Source organism: Perca fluviatilis, chromosome 7, assembly GCF_010015445.1.
Source record: "Perca fluviatilis chromosome 7, GENO_Pfluv_1.0, whole genome shotgun sequence".
NCBI lineage: Eukaryota > Metazoa > Chordata > Actinopteri > Perciformes > Percidae > Perca > Perca fluviatilis.
In genome coordinates this window covers 5,049,063-5,066,301 of record NC_053118.1, presented here as the reverse complement: position 1 = coordinate 5,066,301, position 17,239 = coordinate 5,049,063, and the positions used below count along the sequence as shown (strand labels likewise).

Genomic DNA, 17,239 nt, shown 5'->3' with positions numbered 1-17,239 from the left:
ATGTAATAGGCAAACACACTTTTCTTCATGCAGGTTTTGTTATGAACAGTATTAAAGTTAGGACCAATAACGAGGACATTAAGTGTAACGATTGCGCGAGAGCTTAACGGCTGTATTTCCAGACTTTGACATCTGATGATAAATGCACAGTTTTAAAGATATATATTTAGTTATTTACAGTGTGTTCTGCCGTTATCTAATGCTAGGGTATTTGATGCTATCCTGTATTCCATGCAGTCGGGCCATCTCCTCCTCCTGCGCTCCATAGCGGACAATGTGACGGAGAGACAGCGCTGATTAAATGTTAAGAACGAGTTTTGATTTAAGATTTGAGTTGGAGGTGTTTATGGAACAATTATCACACTGTACAAGCGCAAATAACACTGTAATCACTGTAATCACTGTAACGAGTAATCTTATTCCCATTTACTCTCTGCAGTCTGTCTTCAGTTCACCACCTCACCATCTGCGTCGCCAATTCCTATTTTGTCTCCAAAATGTGCGTACGCATTGTTCAGAATTTGCGGACCGCACATTCTCCTGTCAAGTTTGTTTTTATAAATCACAACCTTTGCTTGGGAAGTGGCGTACACACATTTTCAGCCCCGTTTTGTGCGTAAGCCACGTTTATAAATGAGACCCCTGGACCTTACAACAGGACCATAGGACATGAAGTAATTAGCTGCCCTCTGTCTTACATTTCAAACAATTTGTTGTGTCTTTCAAACCAAGTCTGAACAATCTGGAGGGAGTCCAAGAGAAGCAATGCATAATCTTGAACTGGATGAGTTGTACCCTCACATCGCAAATTCTGTCCAACTCCTCATCAACCAGTGTAATAAATTATTTAGATCCCTCTCCCATGTCTTCTTGAGGGCTGACCAGGCTCCATCCTACAAATCCTATCATTGGTCTATGTGTCTCTTAATACTTACCTGTCAGAGCACAGATGTTTCTCAGGCTGTAACAACAGACAATCTCCTTAAAAGTTTTCCTCATCTCCTGACTCCTGAAAGCATAGATGAGTGGGTCAATCACAGAGTTGCACATGATGAGGATGAGGTACATGTTGAAGTGGGACATGAAGCACACGCAGTAGAGGTTGCGTGGACATGAAATCATGAGGATCAGGTGGAGGAAGAAGGGGGCCCAGCAGACGATGAAGATCCCCAGCAGGATGGTGAGCGTGATGGCCCCCTTCATGCTGGCCCGCTGGTGGATGGAGTTGTAGCCAGGCAGGGCAGCGATGCGCTTCACGTGTGAACGTGCCAGCATGAACATGTGGCTGTAGAGGGAGGCCATGATGAGCAGCATGGCAAAGAACATGGAGACCAGGCAGATGATGACGGGGGTGGTGTCTGAGTAGACGATGAAGACGATCCCGCAGCCCGTGCAGAAGGTCCAGATTCCCCCGATAATGCAGCCGGCTCTCCTCACTGTCATGATGTTGTGGTATCTCAGTGCATAGAAGATAGTGACGTACCTGTAGATAATGACATATATTGATATCTGAAGTGACCTAACTAACCTACTCTTTTCTAGCAACCTTACCTAGTCACTGAGGAATTGCAACAAAAAAAAGCAGCAATGATCAGGCCCTCGCACCTTCCTACACATTTCCCGGACAATAGGGCTTTCGCCGAACGTTATTTGGTGCTCTGGCCCTAATAAACATAGTGATTTCAATAAGGCCTTCACCCCCAAAGTTGTCATAAACATTTTCCCACAGGTTGAAAATTTACTTGTGGTGGTGGGTGGCACAAAATGTGATGGTGTGGCGTGTGATGGCTTGGTTTAGTAATAAATTAGTCAAACAAATGTTTACTGTATGAACTATTTGTTGAAAACAATTACTACATAACATTAACAAATAATTGAGAAAGAAATAACTATTCACTTATTAAGAAACCAGACTAAAAGATGATACAGACTAGGGCTGAACGATTTTGGAAAATAATCTAATAGCGATTTTTTTAATCAATATTGCGATTACAAATTAAAATGCGACTATTTTTTGAAGCTCTTTATCTGCTGTATTATTCAACAAAGACAAACAAATAATTGTGTAGTATGACCAACACAATATTAGATATATTAAACATAAACAGTTTTTTCCTTTAGGCCTTATTATATTGATGAAATAAGGTGATGCATGAATTTATATGAATGCAGTGTTTCCCATACATAGTTTCTTACATACTTGGGCACCCCGCCCAAGTAGATTGAGACCCGCCCAGGTAGATAAAATCCGAATTACATTTTTTACAGTGCACACAGACAAGCGGCCTCCAGCCCCTCTCAATCGTGAAGTAGCCCTCCACGTGCGTGACACACAGCATCAACGCGGCATTTCAGGCTATTGGTAGTAGTAGTGTGCTGCTGGTGTTCTTGCCGTAGGGTTAACTGTACTAAACCGCAGAAACACTGCGGCCAAGAACGTCATTTATTGTTGCTCACCCTCTTTACGGCAGCGTTTTCTGCTACATATCTTAAAGGGGTGATAGAATGATTATATAGGGTATTTCACACTGTTCCTTATGGTCTCCTAATGGGGTATGTAACATTGGTTGGGCTGAAAATGGCCTGGTTGATATTTTACTGGCCCTTATGCATCCCTGTGTTTTGGCCCTATTTGTAACAAGAGCTTTTCTTCCAAATATGGTATGGTCATGAATATTTAGATGAGCGCTGCTGCGGTGATTGGTTGAGCAACTTGCCATACGCAGACATTAGAGAGCGCTGATTGGTTGAGCGAATCCCCAATACACATACATTAGAGAAGGCGACACAATCTCATATTCCAGACACTGCAATGTTTCATTACCAAATTCACTTCTGAGACTTTTTAAGCGAGAAATCAACTATATAAAGCTCAAATATGGGCCGTTTTACAAAAATTGATGGCTAATTGCAAATTTGGTAAGACGTGTCGGGCTTTAGGAGCTCCACACAGTCTGACGAAGCGACAGCCTGCTGGGCTCCATACCCAGGGCAAAGTCACCCTTTGTGGATACTGCATACCGGGGCTCCGCGGCCAGCTGCCGGCATAACTATATCTATAAAAAATACATTTTACGGTTTTGAATGTCCCAATGTCTTATAAAGCTAACCGTTGTGTCCGATTTGATTTTAAGGCATTTTTATGAACGGCGGGGGTGTCTTTTTGTAGGACGAGCAGCTGCTTGCTATATGTCCCATTCATTACAATGGGGAAATACCGCAGCTAGCTAGCTACATTGTCGTCATAACTAAATTATATTTACAGTTTGAATTTCGTCACGCCACTTATACAACATCATTCCCCAATGTCTTATAAAGCTAACCGTTGTGTCCGATTTGATTTTAAGGCATTTTTATGAACGCGAGGCGTCTTTGTAGGACAAGCAGCTGCTTGCTATATGTCCCATTCATTACAATGGGGAAATACCGCAGCTAGCTAGCTACACTGTCGCCATAACTAAATTATATTTACTGTTTGAATTTCGTCACGCCACTTATACAACTCATTCCCCAATGTCTTATAAAGCTAACCGTTGTGTCCGATTTGATTTTAAGGCATTTTTATGAACGCTGGTGCGCCTTTGTAGGGACGGCAGCTGCTGTGTATAGTCCCATTCATTACAATGGGGAAATACCCCCAGCTAGCTAGCTACATTGTCGCCATAACTAAATTATATTTACAGTTTGAATTTCGTCACGCCACTTATACAACATCATTCCCCAATGTCTTATAAAGCTAACCGTTGTGTCCGATTTGATTTTAAGGCATTTTTATGAACCCAAGGCGTCTTTGTAGGACGAACAGCTGCTTGCTATATGTCCCATTCATTACAATGGGGAAATACCGCAGCTAGCTAGCTACATTGTCGCCATAACTAAATTATATTTAGTTTGAATTTTGTCACGCCACTTATACAACATCATTCCCCAATGTCTTATAAAGCTAACCATTCATTACAATGGGGAAATACCGCAGCTTGCTCACTTTCGCATAACTAAAGTATATTTACAGTTTGAATTTCGTCACGGCATGAATATTACAGGTTCCTCAAGGTCTTACAAAGCTTAGCTAACACTTGTCCGATTTCGGATTTCAATTGAATGTATTTTTGTGAATGTCAGAGTTAGGAGGAGGCTTGCTAGCTCTCATTGATGGACTCCATCTCACCGCGGCTCTATCAATGAGACTCACGGACAAGAGGCGTTTATTTTTCCGATTGTTTGTTTAAATAACTCAACACACATACCCATTATAAGATTAACTGGATCCTGCGCGGGCGCGTGCAAAGATTGCGGGGCGTAACAAAGCTCGCTGACACTGCGGTCAGGGGGCGCGTGTAGCAACCCAGGCAGCACCAACATCGGCACTAAACTCCGACACACAGTCGGAGAAAATTTGCAATTAGCCATCCTTTTTTCGTTAAAAGCGGCCCATATTCGAGCTTTATATGGTTGATTTCGCAAAAAAGTTTCAGAAGTGAATTTTGTAATGGAATAGCAGAGATCTGCGTGACCTAGCTAGATTCAGAAAACTACCTGATCTCAGGTCAGTTGTGTAGCCTATGTAAATGTTGGGGCGTGACTGTTCTCTTAAGGTTCCGGATTTTGAGATGCTTGCGCAAGCAACTCAGCTTTGTTGGGATTCGCCAGTTTTCAGAGGCAGTTTCAAAATATGAGATTTTCATAGTAAAGGGGTGTCAGTGGGATTTTGAGCTTCTATGTATGTCCTATTTACCCACCAAACTGTCGTTATTCAACTATGACAGGGTAAAATCGGTTTTGCATTCTATCACCCCTTTAATGATGGAGTTAACTGGAGCTGACTGGAGCTAACCCATTATCAGAGCTAATCGTTGCTAACCGAGCCTTCAGTTGTTCTCTGTGCCCTTATTCATTAACTGTATTTATGGACTTGAGCCCAAAAAAATCCTGTCATTTTATTAAGTTGGCTGTAAAAGTTTTAAAGGTCCAATGTGTGGGAATTTTTCTCATCTAGTGTTCATATATTGCAGTCAACTCTCTCGCGCCACGCAGTTCAAAGTACGTATTACAGCTACGGTAGTCTTCACGCTTTTTTCTAATGATGCTGGTCTCTTGCTCTTTTCAATATCCTTTTTCTTTTTCTGGGTGAAGAAGAAGACTCCTGTTCCTGAAATTTGGATTTTGAATATGTGTGGTTCTAGCCTGGTTGACACCAGACCCTTCTCAGTTGTAACTGAGAGTGGGTCTGGGAAAGGTTCATTGACAGTTCAAAGGGGCGTCACCAACGGACGCAGCTCAAATGCCTCTGGGCGCATTGGGTAGTCAAAAACCAATCAGAACAACGATCCGGGTGACGCTGCGCCGTCATGTTGAATGTAAAAAAAAAGCTGCTCGCCGTCGCTGCACTATCGTCGTCACGTAAAGCCTGCCTCAACGGTTGTGATTGGTGTAAAGCCCGCCTCAGCGGTTGTGATTGGTGCCTCGATTTTGGGGACATTGGAAATGGGTTTGAATGGGCTCTTCGCCAGGCTGACTTGCAGAGCAAATCTCAAATTTGCCAGAAGTTCATCAGGGTTTACCCAGGCTAGTGTGGTCCTCCTTGTTTCCTTTCACCTGTGAGTTTATCATATGACAGCGAAAACGCGAAAGGCAGAGCAGTATATCCTGTATGTCCCTTAACGGCTAACGTATTTCAAGATGGCGCATGAATATGGAGCCTCTACCCCATTTCATGCAAACGCAAATGTAAAATTTCAAGCCAATAGGGACTTCCGGTTGGTATGCGGAATGGAGTAGTGGTGTTTTCCCGCCACATATTTTATATTTTGACTATTTAGTCATCTCATCTAACTCAACTTTGCGGAATTAAGGCACCTCACACTGCTTGAACAAGTTCTGCCCACCAGTATGTCATCTAGACTTGGCAAATCTTCGAAAAAGCCTGAACAGCAGACAACTTTAGCTGGCAGTGCCGACATTGATAATGCTACTCTGGCCAACATGCTAGCTGAGCTATGAGTGGACCTGTTGGGTTAGGGTTAGGGTTAGGGTTCAAATCTGACTCACTAGCTCACTCAGATTTGAAAACAAGCTTGCTATCATTGACTCCAAGCTAGATGGATTGCAGACTACAATGACCAACCATGAACAACGCATCTCTGATCTGGAGTCTTGACTGAACCAGCTCCAGTCATTAGAGGCAACGACAAACACTATGGCTGAAGATAACGCCAAAGCTGAAAAGCTAAGATCTCCGATATACAGGGAAGTGTCTTATTGGAGTGCCTGAAGCAGTCAAGGGCACACGACCCATGTCGTTCTTCTCAAATTTTCTGGTGGATGTGCTGGGAAAAGACATGCTTTCTTCTCCTCCAGAGCTAGACAGAGCTCACCGAGCACTCAAACCCAAACCAGCTGAGGGGCAAAAACCTAGAGCCATGATGATCTGTTTCCATAAGTTCCAGACTAAGGACTTGGTCATACGGGCTGCCCGCAAGAAGCGAGGAGAACTAAAATATACACTCACCTAAAGGATTATTAGGAACACCTGTAAGATTTCTCGTTAATGCAATTATCCAGGGACGTCGTTAGGCCTATTTTAGGGGGGCTGAAGCTACCACAAAATGTTCCTAAGCCCCCCTAAATAATAAGAACAATAATTCTATTTATCCTCATTGATATGAGGATATGATATATGATATGATATATATAGCAACAAAACAATAGCTAAAAAAAAATGTCGGAAGTTAGACAGAAGTAGAGTAGAGTCGTTGTGCTATCAAGATGATGCACCGCACCGTCTCGTTGCATTGGCAGCTTTCAGAGCGTTGCAGACCGGCACGTTGCAAGTAACTTGGGGATTAATCTCGTCTCGTCGCTACTCTTTGGTCTGAACTCGCTATGCAACCTCCCCCCACGCATACACACCGATACACACGTTAATGGTGAAAGGAAGATTGATTACATGTAGTGATACAGAGTGAAATTGTAAGTTGTTTTTAATGACCTGCTTACCTTTTGCTACATTTTCTTGAGGTAAAGGAAAGGGGATATTTTGGTTTGCTATGGAAAACTAATGTCTAGCTAGAGTGAACGAGGGAAATACAAGAAATGGTTAACTTAGCAAGCTAATCACAACTCTTTATTCATTGCCAATAATATAGCCTATCTCTATAGTAGGCATATTCTAAAACAATATCAATCCCCATAGAATGTTGTTGTCACTGAAAACTAAATGTCATAGGGTCCCTGTTAATGATATATACCGTTGTATCCTTCAATTCATTGAGCAGATGAGAAGGATATTGGAAGATATTTCAGCAGAGAGAAAGAGAAGCAGGAGATTGGCAGAGCAGTTGATTCTGAGGGAGCCGGTGTGATTGAGGTCAGTAGTGGTCTATAAGTCTAAGGATTGTTTGGTTTTCTTCTAACAATAAGCATTTGTTGGCAGGTCTAGGTACTATGCATAGCCTAAACTAAATTATTTCATTATATTTATTATACAGTACAGGCCAAAAGTTTGGACACATCTTCTCATTCAATGCGTTTCCTTTTTATTTTCACGACTATTTACATTGTAGATTCTCACTGAAGGCATCAAAACTATGAATGAACACATATGCAATTATGTACTTAACAAAAAAGTGTGAAATAACTGAGAACATGTCTTATATTTTAGAATCTTCAAAGTAGCCACCCTTTGCTTTTTTATTAATAAGGGGAAAAATTCCACTAATTAACCCTGACAAAGCACACCTGTGAAGTGAAAACCATTTCAGGTGACTACCTCATGAAGCTCATTGAGAGAACACCAAGGGTTTGCAGAGTTATCAAAAAAAGCAAAGGGTAGCTACTTTGAAGAATCTAAAATATAAGACATGTTTTCAGTTATTTCACACTTTTTTGTTAAGTACATAATTCCATATGTGTTCATTCATAGTTTTGATGCCTTCAGTGAGAATCTACAATGTAAATAGTCATGAAAATAAAGAAACACATTGAATGAGAAGGTGTGTCCAAACTTTTGGCCTGTACTGTATATGCTAGCTATATTCTACCCAATTTAACTTTCTTCATTCATTGGCTGTGATAAATTAAATAAATATGTAGATGTTGCCTAAATGTAGGCTAGGCTAAAGATGAGCACATGCCCACAGATACACATGTGAAAATAAAATGAAATCAATCCTACATACAGTACATACAGTATATACAGTAATCATTACTCCAAATCTTTTATTCCTTCCGCCATCAGGTTATTGTATTTAGACAGTAGCCATTTTAAATAGGATCCGTATTAATATCTTACATGATTTAACTTACCAACTTATTAGCTGTCTGGCCTCTGTTTGTCTGTTTTTGGACATTTTGGATGTTGTTTGATGTGACCAATTTGCATTTCGAAGTCATGAAATTAGCATCAGGGTTTTGTTTTACCTTAAAGGATAAGACAGAAGGAACAGAGTAGTAATGGAAGAAGAGGATATGTCACTTTTGATTTGTTAACATATTGGTTTATTGACTGGTGGTTGACATACAGTATCTCACAAAAGTGAGTACACCCCTCAAATTTTAGAAAATATTTCATTACATCTTTTAATGGGACAACACTGAAGAAATTACACTTTGCTACAATGTAAAGTATTAAGGGGACAGCTTGTATAACAGTGTAAATGTGCTGTCCCCTCAAAATAACTCAACACACAGCCATTAATGTCTAAACCGCTGGCAACAAAAGTGAGTACAACCCTATGTTAAATTCCCATAGAGGCAGGACGATTTTTATTTTTAAAGGCCAGTTATTTAGTGGATACTATGCATCCTGATAAAGTTCCCTTGGCCTTTGGAATTAAAATAGCCCCACATAATCACATAGCCTTCACCATACATAGAGATTGGCATGGTTTTATGTCAGTTAGCCTAATAGCTGGTTTGATTTGCATTGATAGATGATTTTATGGAAAGTACCCCATGCCAATCTCTAGGTATGGTGAAGGCTATGTGATGATGTGGGGCTATTTTAATTCCAAAGGCCAACATGGCAGCTGCTTCAATGCATTTAGGGGTGTCGTCCATGTCTAGACAATCTCCTGAACTCCAAACTGAATGTCAGAATGGGAAAGAAAGGTGATCTAAGCAACTTTGAGCGTGGCATGGTTGTTGCTGCCAGACGGGCTGGTTTGAGTATTTCCCAATCTGCTCAGTTACAGGGATTTTCACGCACACCCATTTGTAGGGTTGTAATGGGAAAATTACATTTAAGCATAATTCCTTATATTTTTATGTTTTATTTCTACTTTAATTCTCTCACAAATGTTGAAAGAGTTTATCTCATTTCCCACATGCAGATTTTGATTTTAAATTTGTGAGACACCCAGTCTGGAACATTATGTGAGCACTGTTTGCCTGAATCGATAAAGGTACAAGGTCACCCTAAAACGATCTCTAGTTTTCCCATGCCAGTTAAGATGTAACTGGGGGATGACAGTCGTACAGGGAGGAGGAGGTGAGATGTCTCCAAGATGTCTCTTGTATTTCTCTGATTGTCTTCATGTGTATCAGATTGCATGTAAAAATTGTACCGTCATACCAAGCCAAGTGCGTGTGTGCTGTCACTCTGAAGCTGCATAAAAGCCTAGTATTTCTGTTCACTCATTGGAGAAACTGACTCCACACTGGGCTGCGGCCTTTTGTGAAATCATGTTGTTCCTATTTGCAATTATACTTCTTTTAATAAAATACAAAAACCCAACTTGGTTTTAGTCTCAGTCTGTCTTATTTGTTTCATTTTACTAAACTGTGAAATCTCTCCCCCTGCTGCAAAGGAAACTTCCACCACAGGGTTTACAAAGAATGGTCTGAAATAGTGATGCACCGAAATGAAAATTCTTGGCCAAAACCGAAAAAAGAGGAAACCAAGACCGAAAACCGAAACCGAAACACCGAAAGAAATTAAGCCAATTATTAGTACCATTGCATTTATGGCTATGACTGTGTACTAACTTTACTAAAATAAAGGCATTGCAATTGTATAAATTAATATTAAAGTTTAATTAAAAAAATATCTAGCAGAAATATGGCTACAATCTGATAGTCACAGTATACAGTAGCCTAAGAACAGAATAGCTTACTTATTGTTATTATTATTATTATTATTATTATTATTATTATTATTATATTAGTGAGGCGCTTTCTTGCAGGGTTTCACTGAACATATCAGACAACGAGGGTGCATGCCCCTCATCTGGTGCAGCGAGACAAGTCTTTTTTCTGCGCTCTGATCTCCTGCGCTGGGCGCTGCTCCGTTCCGTCTCCCACGCGTGTTCTCCGTCTCCATCGCGCCTGGATCATTTTCGCCTTGCGCCCTGCTTTATTTCCGCATCCAAGTAATGGTCTTTATAACGCGGATCAAGTACAGTCGCGATGAAGTGCAGAGGATCCGAACAGATCTCACTGAAACGTGTGCTGACAGACTCTAAGAGCGTACTTTTCATTGTTTTCACTCCGTGGTCCGTCTCAACCTCTTTGCTTAGGAGACGCTTTGCAGGTGGAACGGAGCGGATACTGACACACGTGCAGGTCGCGTTTTCTGTTTACGTCATCACAACATTTCGGCCGTATTGTTTCGGTGATAAAAGTATTTCGGCTGAAAACCGAAAATGCCCTTTTGGGCCATTTTCGGCCGAAAATTTTCGGTGGCCGAATATTCGGTGCATCCCTAGTCTGAAAAAGAAAAAAACATCCAGTATGCGGCAGTCCTCTGGGCGAAAATGCCTTGCTGAAGCTAGAGGAGAATGGGCCGACTGATTCCAGCTGATAGAAGATCAACTTTGACTCAAATAACCACTCGTTACAACCGAGGTATGCAGCAAAGCATGCTCAATCTTGAGGCGGATGGGCTACACCAGCAGAAGACCCTACTGGGTACCACTCATCTCCACTAAAAATAAGAAAATGAAATTTGAATGAGCTCACCAAAATTGGACAGTTGAAGACTGTAAAAATGTTGCCTGGTCTGATTTCTGTTGAGACATTCAGATGGTAGAGTCAGAATTTGGCATAAACAGAATGTGAACATGGATCCGTCATGCCTTGTTACCACTGTGGTGGTGGTGGTGGTGTAATGGAGTGGGGAATGTTTTCTTGGCACACTTTAGACTCCTTAGTACCAATTGGGCATTGTTTAAATGCCACAGCCTACCTGAGCATTGTTTCTGACCATGTCCATCCCTTTATGACCACCATGTACCCATCCTCCTGGCTACTTCCAGCAGGATAATGCACCATGTCACAAAGTTTGAATAGATTCAAATTGGTTTGTTGAACATGATAATGAGTTCACTGTACTAAAATGGCCCCCACAGTCACCAGATTTCAACCCAATAGAACATCTTTGGGATGTGGTGGAACGGGAGCTTCGTGCCCTGGATGTGCATCCCACAAATCTCCATCAACTGCAAGATTCTATCCTATCAATATGGGCTAACATTTCTAAAGAATGCTTCCAGCACCTTGTTAAATCAATGCCACGAAGAATTAAGGCAGTTCTGAAGGCGAAAGGGGGTCAGACACGGTATTAGTAGGGTAATCCTTTAGGTGAGTGTAGAGACAAGCCGATCTACATACGATGATTAACCTGTCTCTCTTAATTATGCTGTTATAGTTTTAGACTATAACAGCTGTTCAAAGGGGACTTCCTTTGACACACTGAGCTTCTCTCTCCTCTCTCTTTCCGTCTGTGTTACTAACCTAGCTCTGGCGAGCTTATTCCCCGGAGTCCATATGTTTTCTTTTTGCCTAGCATGTTTCCTTGGATTAGGGTGGCCCCTAAATCATGGTTGCAGCCTGTCGCCATGGTCCTGCTGCGCGCCCTGCTATGCCCTGTTACACCTGCTACGGTCTGCAGTGCCCTGCTACGTCCTGCTGCATCCTACTACGCCCTTCAGTGCTCTGCTATGTCCTGTAACACCCTGCTATACCCTGCTACATCCTGTGACACCCTGCAGTGCCCTGCTATACCATGAACTACTACAACTACTATTTCTAGTCACTGATCCATTATCTTTATTGTGACTATTATTGCCACTGTTCATCACACTCCCAACCGAGCCTGGGTCTGTCCGAGGTTTCTTCCTGAGAGGGAGTATCTCCTTGCCACTGAATGCTTGCTCTTGAATTACTGGAATTGTTGGGTTTTGTAAATTATAGAGTGTGGTCTAGACCTACTCTATCTGTAAAGTGTCTTGAGATAACTCTTGTTATGAATTGATACTATAAATAAAATTGAATTGAATTGAATTACTGTCCTGAAATGATGGAGCAACATGTGGAGTACAAGGAGGTCATGCACCTTAAGCCTTCACTACTCTTTCCAGCGCGGCTGTTCATCGTGGCAGATGACGGAAACAGATGGCGTTTCTCATCAGTGCAAGAAGCCCAGCAGTTTTTGGCTACATATCAGAAGCACACCTCTGCGATTGAAGAGGATTGATCCAAGTCGAACATCAACTACTTGCTCAGGTTATGATATCCAACTATTATTGCCACTGTTCATCACACTCCCAACCGAGCCTGGGTCTGTCCGAGGTTTCTTCCTGAGAGGGAGTTTCTCCTTGCCACTGAATGCTTGCTCTTGAATTACTGGAATTGTTGGGTTTTGTAATTATAGAGTGTGGTCTAGACCTACTCTATCTGTAAAGTGTCTTGAGATAACTCTTGTTATGAATTGATACTATAAATAAAATTGAATTGAATTGAATTACTGTCCTGAAATGATGGAGCAACATGCGGAGTACAAGGAGGTCATGCACCTTAAGCCTTCACTACTCTTTCCAGCGCGGCTGTTCATCGTGGCAGATGACGGAAACAGATGGCGTTTCTCATCAGTGCAAGAAGCCCAGCAGTTTTTGGCTACATATCAGAAGCACACCTCTGCGATTGAAGAGGATTGATCCAAGTCGAACATCAACTACTTGCTCAGGTTATGATATCCAGAATTATCTAGGCTAATCTAACTTTTTGCTACCTGACATGGACAAAACTGGCTGTAGGTTAATGATAGCAGATAACTGAACATTCAATTTTCCAACAGCTATTCTGACAGCTGTATCTATAAGGCATTTGTCTGGCATTTGTCAATATATTGTTAGTGAATGTTATTGCTTGCTTCTCAACTAACCCATTTATCTTAAGTAAAATGTGGGTCAGACGTGGGTGCAATGTTGCTAATCGTTAGCCTAGGCCAGTGGTTCCCAACCTTTTTTCCTTGGCGCCCCCCCTACTTATGTCTAAGAAAAGCTGAGCCCCCCCTCCCCGTAACCGAAGTTGAGATAACTCTCGAGATAGTGCCTTACTTTCTTTTTTGATACAGAGGAGTTATCAGCATTTTTACGTTTCTCCGCCATGTTTCATTCATAAAATAGTGATAGTGACAGCAAGGGTCCCAGGTTAAGAGGTCCCGGAGGTTTGGCCTACTAAATAGCCTGCCTAAGCGAGAACAAAAATGTATAGTTTTCATACAGACTTTTGTATACATTATATATTCTAGTGTATTATCATAATTCGTTTAACTTTTTTTTTTTTTTACCTCAACCTTAAACCAGATAAAGGCTTGTGCCCCCCCTGTGATCTTTGCCGCCCCCCTAAGGGGTGCCCGGACCCCAGGTTGGTGGTGGAACGGGAGCTTCGTGCCCTGGATGTGCATCCCACAAATCTCCATCAACTGCAAGATTCTATCCTCTCGATATGGGCCAACATTTCTAAAGATGCTTCCAGCACCTTGTTGAATCAATGCCACGAAGAATTAAGGCAGTTCTGAAGGCGAAAGGGGGTCAAACACGGTATTAGTAGGGTGTTCCTAATAATCCTTTAGGTAAGTGTATATGTCACATTCCTGAGTGAGTAATTGTATGTTTTGAGCACAGAGAACTATATTTTGCAAGCACATTACATTGCATTTTGAACAGAAATTTACACTCACAAAAAATGATTTAGTTTGAGTAAACAAAAACCTATTTTGTGCACAATTTGCATGTATTTATCTGCTGTGCTCTGGTCATGTCTCCCTCACTCTCAACCTCTTCTCTCTGCTCGCTCAACTCTTGGCTGTTAGTCTCCAATTAGATTGCAAGTAGCAGGAAACAAAAATCTAGGAGGAACAGTCTTTTTCAGTCAACACCTGTTGGTACAGCAAATACTGACTACAGTGGAGCTGTTCGACTAATGTTACTGGATTAAAACACATTTTGGTCAGTATTTTGTATTATTGACTTTAATCACAGAAATGTCTTAATATTTGTGTGTAGTATAATGCCGTTGTTTTGTTTGACTCATATTTCCTTGTGTGACTAACGTTAGTTTGACTCATCCTTCACAAGCAATCTAGTTTAAGCCGACATGTCATCTGACGCACTTAGCTACAGCAGCACTGTAGCTAAGTTAGGTCTCGCAATGCGACACTATAGTCACATGTAAGTAGTTTGTAATACTTTGGTTACATTAAGGTATTTTATTCAGGGTTCGTACAGGTGCTTGAAATCCTTGAAAATGCTTGAATTTTGATGTTGTGTTTTCAAGCTTTGAAAAGGGCTTGAATTTTGGATAAAATGCTTGAAAATGCTTGAAATTGTAACTGTATTTCCTTCACAACAAATACCTAACTTACTGAATAGTTTGATTATTAAATGGAGAAATAAAATGTTGGAGAGCCTAAAATTAAACGTTGGCTGGAAGATGAAAAATACAAATTATGGATTAAATGGGGAACAACCCTACGAGTTGCCTCTTGTGAAGTCTGCAAAAAAGACTGCAGATTTTCACAATGGGCGAGTCTGCGCTCTCGAGTCACATGAAGTAAGTTTCAAGTAAGCCAACTGAAGTAGCCTACTGTACATTAGCGCCAGTTAGTGCCTATTTGTTGACGCTAGTAACTTCTAGCTAGGAATTCGCAGCTAAGCGACTGAGAGTGCTTGGTGTGATAGTGTAATGTTAGTATTGCATGTCCGTTATGGCACGTTCATTTGTGGAATATGCAGTGAACATAGCCAAAGTTACATCACCATAACTGTTACGTTAACTTCCCGCAAATTAAAACCTGCAAACGTTAGCCCAGTGCATAACAACAATCGTTGATTGTAGCCTACTGTAAGGTTGAGGATGACAGTTCAAACCTGGTCTAAATCAAGAATGTGTCCAAAAACCAAGGCCTGTAAAATATTTCTGTTCAAATCCTGTCTTCATATTTTTAGCCCTTGAAATTACTAGTTTTACAGCCTGAAAATCACATTATCTGGGAAGAAATATTTGGACATTAATTCATAGGCAGCCCAAACTTTGTAGGTTGGAAGACAAACATGTCAATATGACTGAACCATTACAAGTTTGTACAGCATGCCCTAGATTTGGAAAAAAGTGTTAAAGGACATTAAGGGTAGCATAAACTTTGAGCAAACTCTAAGAGGGTGCACCACCTTTTTTCCTGGATTTTGACACACAATGACCCAGCTGCATGTCATTTGGCTCAGATCCTCCCACTCAGTGCTCCTCTCCATAGCTGTCTTAATGTATGTTATGTCATGAACCATGAAGAGATTAAACATTTTAAAGGTGATAATTCAGGGTTAGTGAAGTGAACCTGTCGAGTGATTTTTTTTGGGGAGTAATTGTTTTTACATTGACTCAGACAGGTTAGATAACAAGCAAAGTCTAATTAGACAGTGATACATTTTGAAAAAAAAAACGTGTTTTGCTTAAATATCTGATCCTTCTGCTATTACGAAACACAATTTTGGCTGTTTATAGTATTATGTCTTTTAATGTGACAAAAACACTAAATAATAATTTTGACTATGTATTGGTATATATTTTACGGTGGTGTAAGGTGCTGGAAAAAGATTTAAAATGGACCTTGAAAGTGCTTGAAAAGTGCTTGAATTTGACCTTGGAAAAGGTGTACGAACCCTGTTTATTAACCTGAATTCTGTTGCTATATTAGCTTGCGAAAGAGCTATCCGTTGCTAACGCTAATTTATCTCAAAGCAGAAACGTTAGCTAACTACTGCCAAGATATTCAATTCAATTCAATTTTATTTATAGTATCAATTCATAACAAGAGTTATCTCAAGACACTTTACAGATAGAGTAGGTCTAGACCACACTCTATAATTTACAAAGACCTAACAATTCCAGTAAATCCCCCAAGAGCAAGCATTTAGTGCGACAGTGGCAAGGAAAAACTCCCTCTCAGGAAGAAACCTCGGACAGACCCAGGCTCTTGGTAGGCGGTGTCTGACGGTGCCGGTTGGGGGTGTGATAAACAGTGGCACTGATAGTCACAATAAAGATGATGGATCAGTGGCAAGAAATAGTAGTTGTAGTAGTTCATGGCATAGCAGGGCACTGCAGGGTGTTACAGGGCGTAGCAGGGTATAGCAGGGTGTCACAGGATGTAGCAGAGCACTTCCGGGGCGTAGCAGGACATAGCAGGGCGTAGTAGGTCGCAGCAGGACATAGCAGGGCACTGCAGAGTGTAGCAGGTGTAACAGGGCAAAGCAGGGGGCGCAGCAGGACCACGGCGACAGGCTGCAACCATGATGACCCTAATCCAAGGCAACATGCTGGGCGAAAAGAATACATATGGACTCCGGGGAATAAGCTCGCCAGTGCTAGGTTAGTAACAAGCATTTCTGGAACATGTGTGGTGGCAAATTTTATTTTAACCATTTGTTTAATGATTTTAACCATTTGTTTAAAGATTGTTTTAAACCTTCACAAAATCCTGCTCCTTCCTGTAGACTAGAGAGTTATTTAGTTTTACTAGCCTGAAGCTCCTCTTTTTGCTTAGATAGAAGTGGAAAAGGCCAATGACTGTTTACGACAGTGAGAACTCTGTCTCCTGAGATAAAACTGTTGTTTAGGCTAATGAAAAGAACAGGAGCAGAGGGGAAGGTGATCAACTATGGCCATGCTAGAAGATACGTTTAGAGGGGTGGCTTAACAGAGGTTTTCACTATATGAAGTGTGGATGTTTAGACTTTAGGTTAGAAGACCCTTTCAGATGTGCCGTGGTACTTGTGAAACTGTTTTCTGTGCATTTGCAAATGTAAATAAATACTCAAAGACCAAACTTTGGTTTAATTCTCAAACAGTCGTTATTCGTTTTCATTTTGATCATTGATATTTCTAAACGCTGCTGCTTCAAGGAAAACTTCCACCACATTTTGGCGTTGTCCAGCACGACGGATGAGTTAACAGAGAAAAG

General features: G+C 41.2%; 1 protein-coding gene across 2 annotated transcripts in view; it reads right to left on the bottom strand.

Moving 5' to 3' along the window:
• Window positions 1–628: 628 nt before the first annotated feature.
• Window positions 629–17,239, bottom strand: part of LOC120562920 (melanocortin receptor 5-like) — a 119,316-nt gene continuing 102,705 nt past the window's right edge. For both annotated transcript variants that reach the window (XM_039806870.1, XM_039806871.1), the window contains exon 5: window positions 629–1,483. In XM_039806870.1, coding sequence (XP_039662804.1) covers window positions 925–1,483 — 559 coding nt within the window. In that variant the 3' untranslated portion in view covers window positions 629–924. The remainder of the gene's footprint in view (window positions 1,484–17,239) is intronic.